Source organism: Terrapene carolina, unplaced genomic scaffold (assembly GCF_002925995.2).
Source record: "Terrapene carolina triunguis isolate 2854851 unplaced genomic scaffold, T_m_triunguis-2.0 Scaffold633, whole genome shotgun sequence".
Taxonomy (NCBI): domain Eukaryota; kingdom Metazoa; phylum Chordata; order Testudines; family Emydidae; genus Terrapene; species Terrapene triunguis.
The window spans coordinates 3,577,635-3,588,464 of NW_020664984.1; the positions used below are offsets into that span (position 1 = coordinate 3,577,635).

Sequence of the window (10,830 nt, forward strand, 5' to 3'; positions counted from 1 at the left end):
GCAGCCTTCCCCGTCATATCATCCTGTTCATAAACTTAGCACGCTCTGTCTTCAAACGAGTTCAGTTCTTTTCCCACCCCCTGGACCTATTGCGAGGCTGATCCAGAACCTCCCTCCTCTGATGGTCAGAAACCTTCTTCTCCTTTCCAGCCTCAGTTGATTCCTGGCCGGTTTCTCCCCGTAGGCAGCGGGTATAATAGGCTAGGAGAGGCTAAGCCTCCCCCGGTGCAGCCGCCGCTGGCCGGATGCCTGGGCCATGCTGGCTGCACCTGTTCTTCACCTCCTCCCCTTCCTGCTCTGCCCCTTCCACAAGGTCCCCACTGCCTGGGGAGTTCCTCCACTCCAGCCCCCCTCTCCTGAGGTCCCTGCTGCTTGCCCGTCCCCCCTCCTCCATGAGACCCCCCCCCGCCCTCTGCCCCCCCCCTCCCCCCCCCCCCCCGCCCCAGGGGGGGGGGGGGGGGCACAGGGGGGGGGGGGCGGGGGGCCTGGGGGGGGGGGGGAGCAGAGTGAAGGAGAGGAGGGACCATGGGAAGCTGCGGGGAAGTAGGGGGGAGCGGGGAGGGGGCCGAGTGGGGAAGGGGTGCGGCCTGGGGCAGAGCGGGGGTGGAGTGTGGGGTGGGCCGCAGGCAGAAGCGGTGGGACAGGCACTAGCCTCCCCCTGGGTAAACTTCACCCGCCGCCCATGTTTCTCCCCATTTGTTGTTGGGCCACCATCACTCTTCTCCCGCCCTGAGGTGTGTACGAGAGCAGGCAGAGCCCCGCTCATCCTGCAGACGAGCCAGGCTCTGTCTAGTCTCCTCTCTTACGCTCGGCGCTGCACGTCAAGCTGTCTGCAGTGACTTGAGAGCGCGAGGCCCAGCCTCCGGTGAGGCTGTTAGGAAGCAGGGCACACACCCCGCATGGGCTGTGAGCTCTGGACTTCGATTTCATCCACCGAGCATCAAGTGTAAACGCCTTGGGTATCACCACAGCCTAACCACGGAGCCACAGCCAGGCCCCTGGGGTTCTCCGATCTGTCTCACTACCAGGTGAGCCTGTCTGTGTGCTGGATGGTCCCTCACAACTCCCAGTCCCAAAGGACCAGTCATTTAACCCAGGTCAGTTGCAACTTCACACCAAAGACGACGCTTGTAGTCAATCCTACAATAAAATATATACAGATTTATTTAACAGGAAAGGAGAGAGTTATTTACACGGTTAAAGCAGGTAAACAGACACACACACACAGATGAGTTCCAGTCTTACATTTCAAAAAGTCATAGAAGCTTCAATGATAAGCAAAGTCTTTATGCCCTGTAGGGCTAACCCAGGCTAAGCACTGGAGATCATTTGCGTAATTCTTGCTCCAAGCAGCGCAAAGATACAGTTCCTTCTTGCTAGGCGGGTTTTATCCCTTCCCTGCTTCTACTCCATTGATTTACATAGGCTGAGGACTGAGTCCCGTCACTGATCTTTTCCCAAGTCCGTTTTCCTTTTCCTTGAGGTCCTGGTTTATCCTTGGGCCACCTGGTTTGAGCCAGGGGATGCTGGCTCCCGAGGACCCTGGGCTCCGCAGAGCCATGCGGAGGGGGACTGAAGACGCAGGCCCCAAGCCCCAGAGCCCGTTCTTTCTCTGCAGAGCAGGATGGCGAGTTGCCAACAGCTCTGGGGACAACGTGGCATTAGGCAGCGCTTTGCATGACAATGGAGCAGTCGGTGGAGGGGGAAAAACAGGGTCCCGGATGCCAGTGATAGGAGTGTCTGGGTGGCAGCACCCGATTTGCATGTGACAGAGCTGTGGAATTATATTCAGTGTCTCCATTGTGCAGCGTGACACTTCCTGACAGAGATTGCTGCCACCTCGCCCAAACACGCGGGCCCGGATTTCTATGCTTGCCTGACACTAAGTGGTATGTTTGGGAACTGATTGAATGCAGCACGGTAAACAGTATTCTAATGCCATCATGTCTGATTGCACCAGAGTTGCCGTGGAGATGCAGCTCGGCTTTGGTCTGGCTCTGGCCCACCCCCTCCAAAGAAGGATGGGTCAGCCGGCGGTGCAGGTAGCCAGGTGCCACACACACATACGCCAGTTCCGGGGGTTGTGCAGCCACGCAGCGCTAGTAGGGTAGTCCGCAATTCCTCCCAGGGACCAGGACATAGGGAGACCCCTTGTGGTGACACTAAGTCAGCAGTGTACCCTTGTTGCCAAGAAGGCTAACGGCATTTTGGGCTGTATAAGTAGGGGCATTGCCAGCAGATCGAGGAACGTGATCATTCCCCTCTATTTGACATTGGTGAGGCCTCAGCTGGAGTACTGTGTCCAGTTTTGGGCCCCACACTACAAGAAGGATGTGGAAAAATTGGAAAGAGTCCAGCGGAGGGCAACAAAAATGATAAGGGGGCTGGAGCACATGACTTCTGAGGAGAGGCTGAGGGAACTGGGATTGTTTAGTCTGCAGAAGAGAAGAATGAGGCGGGATTTGATAGCTGCTTTCAACTGCCTGAAGGGGGTTCCAAAGAGGATGGAGCTCGGCTGTTCTCAGTGGTGGCAGATGACAGAACAAGGAGTAATGGTCTCAAGTTGCAGTGAGGGGGGCGGGCGGTTAGGTTGGATATTAGGAAAAACTTTTTCACTGGGAGGGTGGTGAAGCACTGGAAGGGGTTACCTAGGGAGGTGGTGGAATCTCCTTCCTTAGAGGTTTTTTAGATCAGGTCCAACTGCCTCAAGAAAGAATTCCTCTTGGATTCGTTATGGCCCAGTCCTGTCCCTTCTCTGCCAGGTTCTGCTCTCAGCCCCACCAGCGTATACCCAGAGTCACGGCATTGCTTTCAAGGGGGCAGCCTTGGACGCAGTGCGAGAAGCCAGCCAAAGCCCAGCTGGCACCAGTGGCAGAGTAACACCTGTGCCCCCTAATACAGAGCCCCAGAAGGAGTCTCCATCCCGCTGCATGAGGACTGCAGGAGAGCCCTTGGCACTTTCCTTCTGGTCAGAGAGCTATGTCTCTCTCAAAGTCACCAGGCCCGCCCAGTCGTCAGTGGGGCCTGGGATGGGGGGGAATCCATCCTGCCACAGCCCCTGAGGGGCTCAGAGACCGAGTAGATACCGCCTCTGCTGTGGTGAATTGGGGAACCATCAACAGCTGGGAGAAGCGTCTAGCGAGCAGGCAGAAGGTCATGGCTAGATATTTGAGGGAGGAAGAAAGGTGGGGAAATGGCTCAAGGGACCTCCAGGGACAAAGCCCAGGAAAGAGGTGTGCTGGGAAGCAGATGAAGGTGGCCCAGGGAAGCAGCAGTGAGTCTGAGCATGCAGACCTTAGCTGCATCCCTGGCTGGAGGGCCTGGGTCCCCTCTTGTCACCAGAGAAGGGATGTAAGAGCCCCCTCCCGATACATGGAGGCCAAAGACTATTGAGTCCAGGGTGGGGGCAAAGACCTGGCATAAGGCCATTAGACTTTGTTTGTTGGAGCCTTGGCTACCCAGGAAAGGATGGGGACTATAAGCCACCTGGCCAGAAGGTTGAGTTGTGAGAAGGGGCAAACCACTGCTGGCTTGAGGGGGCTGTCAGCAGTGGGTGCCAATGGAGTCAATGGAGCGATGGCATCAGGCTTAGGCATGGTGTGTCGTATTTCAAGGCGTGTACTTCTTGAAGTCACATGAATAAGCATAACAAGCCCCAACGCAGAATTTCAGGGGGCTTGAACCTGAAACCTTTAGCACCACAGGAGAGACAGCACCCACCTGCGCTATAGGAGTAACCCCACTAGAAAGCAGTAGTAGGCTGTTATCCTCTGTGTCGGTGTCTCTCAGCCATCTGAGGTTGGCAACCCCGTATTCGAAGTCAAGCATTTTCATGACCCCCTTACATTTACTATAAAAGTAAGAGGCTGGGCGGGGGGTGGAAATCTATTGACGATCACAGTGCTAAGCCCATAAAACTGATCGGTGTGGTTTTCGAGAAGCTGACCGAGAACACATGACCTTGATGGGTTGGGAAGTGGGGGAGCGAGATTTTCTTTGCTTCGTGTTGCAATAACATTTTCCCAACTCCTCACATTGCCCCCCATTGCCTTTCGTGATCCCCCTGGTGACCCACCAGTTGCAAAATGGACTCTGTATGACAGCAGTGCCCTTTTTTGTAATCTGTCTTGTTTTCGGGTCACCAAGAAGGGTTTTGCTCCTGGTGGACCCTTCCCCTGCAGTGTGGGGGCAACCCAAGGCCAAGAGCATGGGGCTAACCCAGGGCACTCTGGGAGGCAAAGCCTGACTGTTCATGGTGAACCCATGGCAGGCCAGGGCCGTGAGTGTGAAAAGTGAACAAGCGGCATAATGCTCTTTCAATTGTGACTTTTCACCCCTCATTACCACCAGCTAGACCATTAAATCCACACTTGGGCACTTGTAATAAGTGACTTGATTTGTCAGGGGAGCCCAGGTCCAGCGGGGAGCTGCTGGGCGCTCAGCGTCTTGGAATGATCAGGCTCCTTAGCAAAGTAACTAAGTAAGGTTCTCGGTGCCTAAGGTTGTGAGACGCCCATTGTAGTTGTCTCCCTTCTCTGATCTCCCTGGTGCTCTGCAGTGATGTGGCATGCCATGCTCACGTTCTCCGGCTGGGGACCTTCACCTTTGTGAAGGAGTCCGTACCCATGGCATGCCAGGAATACGGATGGTCACTACCATGGAAGATCCTCTCCCATGAGCCTAGGGGTGGATGCCTCCTTTAACACACCAGCCAGTGGTAAGTGACCATTTTTCACAGACACGGAGGGAAATTCTTCCCCTTAGCAAAAACCGGGATCACTTTAACCCTTGCACGTCAGATGGGTTTGCAGGTCTAATCCCATTTATGGGTCAAGATGCTGAACCAGTGTTAACCAAGGGCAGGTCTATATTTTTGCTCGAATCCCAGCCATGCGGCATCGTCTGGGAATTTCTGGGACAGAGAAATGTGAATGGCTGTTAGTCTCCAAGAAAAGAGCCTCTTTGTGTGAATTAGTGTCTTGAGTATCAAAGTGCATTAGAAATAAAATAGATTATAAAGACAGAAGGGAGCAGTATGATCATGTAATCTGACCTTCTGCATAACACAGAGAGATTAACATACTTTTCCTTTAAAACATCCCTCCCAGCAGGATAAGTCATGGTACATTATTTCAGGACAGTAAATAAGTAGGAGAAAATATCAGCCATCTAGATCAAGACATGCTGCAAGGCCCATGCGAGCAAAACAAACCCACGGAGAAATTTCAATCCCTAGCCTCTGTCTGTCAGAGGGTGGAGATGGATGGCAGGAGAGAGATCACTTGATCATTGCCTGTTAGGTTCACTCCCTCTGGGGCACCTGCCATTGGCCACTGTCAGTAGACAGGATACTGGGCTAGATAGACCTTTGGTCTGACCCGGTACGGCCTTTCTTATGTTCTTATGGTTTAGAAAAGATCCCAACGTCCTTACATAAAATACAGCCCCTTTCTCCCACACGGTGCTGTGCAAATTCAACCCCGGGGTGAATTCCTTCCGGCTCAGATTTCAGTGGTAGCCGTGTTAGTCTGTATCAGCAAAAAAAAAACGAGGAGTCCTTGTGGCACCTTAGAGACTAACAAATTTATTTGGGCATAAGCTTTCGTGGGCTAGAACCCACTTCATCAGATGTATGAAGTAAACGATACAGGAGCAGGTACAAATACATGAAAGGATGTGGGTTGCTTTACCAAGTGTTAGGTGGGTCTAACGAGAGAAATCAATTAGCAGCAGGATACTCAGGGAGGAAGAATAACGTTTGAGGTGGTAAGAGAGTAGCCCATTAGAGACAGTTGACAAGAAGGTGTGAGGAACAGTAGGGAGAAATTAGTATTGGGGAAATGAAGTTTAGGTTTTGTAATGATGCAGCCTCACAGCGCCACCTATTGTTCATGCCAATGACGGCTAGATCCAAGAGTCTGAGAGCGCTTAGACCAGAAAGCTGGTCTAAACCTTAATGACAGCAGCCCTGGTGGCCCACTCGAATAGATTAGATAGATGGGTGTCTATGGGGACAGATGGATTCATAGAGAATCTCCTTTTATGCTGTAAGCGATGAAAGGTGATGCCGTTTTGGGGGAGCAGTGTGGCTGGCTCAAGAGACTGGCCACGGGGGAATGCAGTCCCTGCCCTGGAGATCACTGGCTCCATGCTGGCCATGGCTGGTAGGGAACCAGAACCGTTGCCATTTGATGGCTCGTTAGCGACCTGCACGACATGAAGAGCGGGAATCTCAGCTGCAGTGAACAGGGGTCTATTGCAGCAGCCACTCATCAGGAACATCTGTGTGGGGAGTGAATGGAAATGGTTCAGGGGAGGGGTGACTCTTACCACTAGGCAATGCAGCCCAGTGGCCCAAGGTCCTTACGGCATCCAGTCCCTCCGGATACAAGCACCCCTTGACTTCCACGGCAGCTCAGCGTGAGTCAGGAACGTGTAATTGCCAAGTGAGGAGCTCAGGATTTGGCCATAGGCCTGTTGCAGCCAAAGGAAGTTACCGTCTGATGGCTCTTCAGTGGTCCGGTGCAAGATGAGTTTGATAGGTCTCTGCAGCCAGGAACGCACGCTGCAGCCAGTAGCAACCTGCACCGCTCGACAGCGCCGCCAAGGGCTGGAGCGGGCATAGGCAATGGGCAGCCCTCTCCGCATGCAGGCAGGCTGTTGGGGGGGGAGCTTATCCCGCAGCTGCCCCTGCTCTGAGGACTCCAGGCCTTTCCTGAGCATTACCCTTGGGAGCCTGATGATCTGTATTTGCAAGACTGGGAGCCTGGGATTATAAGCAATGAGATCAGCAGCAGAGAGGAGGCAGCACTTAAAGCCCCTAGCCGAGATCAGGCTCCATGGGCTAGGTGCTGTATATACCCCTAATGAGAGACCGTCCCTCCCCGTCCCCGTCCCCCGCAGGAGCTCACAAACAAGAGAGACAAAGTATGAGAAAGGAACAGAAGTACGGATGGGGGAAGTGACTTGCTCAAGGTCACACAGTAGCTCAGTGGCAGAGCCAGGAATGAAGCCCAGGTCTCCTGACTTCTGCCCACCGGGGCCCGCCGCCTCCCCTTCCTAGCTGGCGAGCAGTGAGCGTTGTGTTTCCGGAAGGAGGCCCACTTTGGAAGTGGTCACACAATGAAGAGCTGCTTTGGGAGCTGGCTGAGGAGCCAGAATCCCACAGAGGTGGCAGGTGCGTCTACACTGCAGTGCGGGTGGGATTTGCGGCTCCCGTCCACTCGCTGTACTCTAGCGACCTTGCTAAAAATAGAAGTGAGGATGCCACCCTATGGCCTCCAGCACCGGCTGCACAAGCGAGGACACACCGAGAGGGGCCAGGGGGGCTTGGACGACATGGGGAAGGGACTAGGAGAGGAGTTGCTGCCTGTGGTGGTGGTGGATGGAGCCAGGATAGGGAGCTTGGAGGATCAAATTCTTGGAGAAGGAAGTCAAGCGCGGGACTGGCTTTCTTAGGGGAGAGGTACCTCTCCTGTGCCTGTCTCCTTGCTAGCTAAGTCCCCACCAAGAAGGCACATGAATTAGGCCTGGTCTATGCTGCAGTGTTAGCTCGATGCAAGGCAGCCCACGTCCACGTAACCAAGGAAGCGTCTACACTTCAATTTCACTCCCACTGACACGCCAGCTACACTGACTTAACGTTTCCATTCCCCAGCTGGGCAGGGGCAAGGTCAGTGTAGTTAGGTCGACGCAGGGTCAGTGTGGCCCCTGCGTTGCTTATGTCGACTGTTGCTGGCTTTCAGGAGCCTTCCCGCAATGCCACGCACTGACAGTACAACCGATACAAGGGGAGGATGCACAGAGCCAACTCAAGGAGCGGCGCAGGGGCACGCACAAGCGAGGGAACCACTGTGGCGACATACATTTGTTGGACCTAATTTTGTAGAGTAGACGTGGCCTTGAGTGTATGAACTATTAGTGCTGCTTGTTCGCCTTAAGGAATCTTCTGCGTCACTTGCCCGCCTCGCCTCTCCGATCTGCCCCCGCCCTCTCTACAGATTGTGGCTGACCCCCCTCTGAGGCAGATGGGCGCAGCCTGCCCAGCTGTGGAGTTGAATCTCCCTGCAGGAGGCAGGTCTTTCTTTGGCTTTATCATCAGTCTGGTCAATCACAGGCCAGCAGTGTCACATGGAGAGGGCGGCGTGGAGCACCGGGCAGCTGGAATCAGAGCAGACGCTGCAGTTCTGCTACCAGGCCCTGTGGTGAATTGGCTTGTCGATGGGGCTGCAGGGAAAGGAATCAGACCGGAGGGTTGGCTGCACAATTAGAGGGGAGCTGATGGGCGGGGAGTGAGTGGTTAAGGCAGTAGACCGGGATCACAGAGGTGTGGGGTCAAGTCCTAGCTCCTCCGCAGATGCTGTGTGTAGAAGCAGGCAAGTCACACTCTGTGCCTCAGTTCCCCAGGCGCTGCTGTGTGCTTTCTCTCATGGCTGTTTAGACTGTAATCTCTCTGGGGGACGGGCTGGCCTTCACTATGTCTGTGCGACACCCAGCACCAGGAGGCCCTGACTTGATGTTTTTTGGGGGCCTCGAATTGCAAATGATGGGGTGGGAGAAGGAGATGAGGGGAGGACCAGAGGCTGAGGACCTCCACTGAAGTCAACTCTGAGAAACAAGCTGCTTCCCCTGCCCCCCCCCCATGCTCAGGGCTGTGCCTGCTCCCAGCCCCATGGGGCCCAGCGGACTGAGCTGTAGGACCCTAAGAGGAATCCTCCGCTAGGCAACTCCCCCCACTCAGGATCCGGAGCCTCTTCAGTGGGGCCAGCGGCTGCTCGTCCTCATCTTTTCCTTAAGCAACATGCAGCACCCAGAGAAGCTGTCTGCAGCATTTCCCTAACTTCACCACCAGGTGTCACCCTGGCCAATTCACGGACAGAGGCTATAGTACAGAACAGGCCTTTGGACCTTAGTGTTCTCCTGGGGTGGAGGGTGTATCCCCAGGGCAGGGTCTGGGAAGATCACAAATGGCCCAGGAGGTTCTCCACTGGGGGTATCTTGCGGCTGCCTCCTAGGGGTGGCGGTCGCTTGAAAGACACTGCAGGACAAACATAGAATGGCCAAACTAGGTCAGAGCAAAGGTCCATCTAGCCCAGTATCCTGTCTTCCGACAGTGGCCAGTGCCATGTGCCCCAGAGGGAGTGAACAGAACAGATCATCATCAAGTGATCCAGCCCCTGTTGGCCAGTCCCAGCTTCGTCGTCTCTTTTCCAAGCTGAACAGTCCCTGTCTCTTTAATCTCGCCTCCTATGGAAGCTGTTCCATCTCCTCGTCATTTTTATTGCCCTTCTCTGCACCTTTTGCAATTCTAATATATCATTTTTGAGATGGGGCGACCACATCTGCATGCAGTATTCAAGGTGTGGGTGTACCATGGATTTATATAGAGGCAATTTGATATTTTCTGTCTTATTATCTGTCCCTTTCTTAATGGTTTCTAACATTCTGTTCGCTTTTTGACGCCGCTGCACATTGAGTGGATGTTTTCAGAGAACTCTCCACAATGACTCCAAGATCTTTCTTGAGTGATAACAGCTAATTTAGACCCCATCATTTGTATGTATAGTTGGGATTATGTTTTCCATTGTGCATTACTTTGCATTTATCAAGACTGAATTTCATCTGCCATTTTTTTGCCCAGTCACCCAGTTTTGTGAGATCGATTTGTAACTCCTCCCAGTCTGCTTTGCACTGAGTAACTTTGTATCGTCTGCAAATTTTGCCTCCTCACTGGTTACCATTTTTTCCAGATCATGGAAATGTGCTGGATTTGTGGCATTCTATCCCATGTCACAGGAGTCCTGGCCTTGCTATGGTGAAGCTGGGGAATGACTCTGAAGCCCCTGTTCTGTACCTGGAGGGTAGCCCTCGCTCTCCTTGGGATAGGATGGGTTTCCACCCCGTCAGCTCTCTGCAGTTATAATTAGAGAGGGACCTGAACAGGCATCCTCAGATCCAAACACACAACGACTTCAGGGAAAGTTTGGATCCAGACCCAAACTTTGCAGCTGACCCCTGTGTCTCTAATGGGCCGAAACAGAACTCCAGACCCAGACATCCCCCAAAGTGTGAGAAGTGTTGGGATAAATATCTGGACATGATCAAGCGGTTGGAAAATCTGCTTTTAGTGATAGACTCCAGGAGCTCAATCTGTTTAGCTTAACAAAGAGACGGTTACGGGGTGACTGGATCCCAGTCTGTAAATATCTACATAGGGAACAAATATTTGAGAGGAGAGGCCTCTTCACCCTAGCAGGCTAAGGTCTGACAATATCTGATGGCTGGAAGTTGGAGCTAGACATATTCAGAGTAGATATAAGGGGGACATTTTTAACACGGAGGGTAATTGGATTTTCCATCACTGGCAAGTTTAAAATCAAGACTGGATGTTTTTCTAAAAGATCTGCTGCCATTCAAACAGGAATGAATTCAGGAATTAATTATAGAGGATGTCAGACTAGACGACCACAATGGTCCCTTTTGGCTTTATAAGAACATAAGAACGGCCATCCTGGGTCAGACCAATGGTCCATCTAGCCCAGTATCCTGTCTACCGACAGTGGCCAGTGCCAGGTGCCCCAGAGGGAATGAACAGAACAGGTAATCATCACGTGATCCATTCTCTGTCGCCCATTCCCAGCTTTATAATCTATGAATTCCCATCCTGGGCACATACGTAGGGCACATACCTAGGGCATTAGTCCATACCTGTGTATCTCCCATAGCAGCCCTTAGATACATGAGGGTTGAGTCTGTATTGCTGGGCACACCTCACTTGAGAGCCAAGATCCACCCGTAGCACCCCCTCAGTGGTTAGATACCGAGGGCTCC

General features: G+C 53.2%; 1 protein-coding gene across 1 annotated transcript in view; it reads right to left on the minus strand.

Moving 5' to 3' along the window:
* Positions 1-8,960: 8,960 nt before the first annotated feature.
* The window catches only part of SIGLEC1 (sialic acid binding Ig like lectin 1), a 46,541-nt gene continuing 44,671 nt past the window's right edge, over positions 8,961-10,830 (minus strand). The window contains exon 20 of the mRNA XM_026659547.2: positions 8,961-9,037. Coding sequence (XP_026515332.2) covers positions 8,961-9,037 — 77 coding nt within the window. The remainder of the gene's footprint in view (positions 9,038-10,830) is intronic.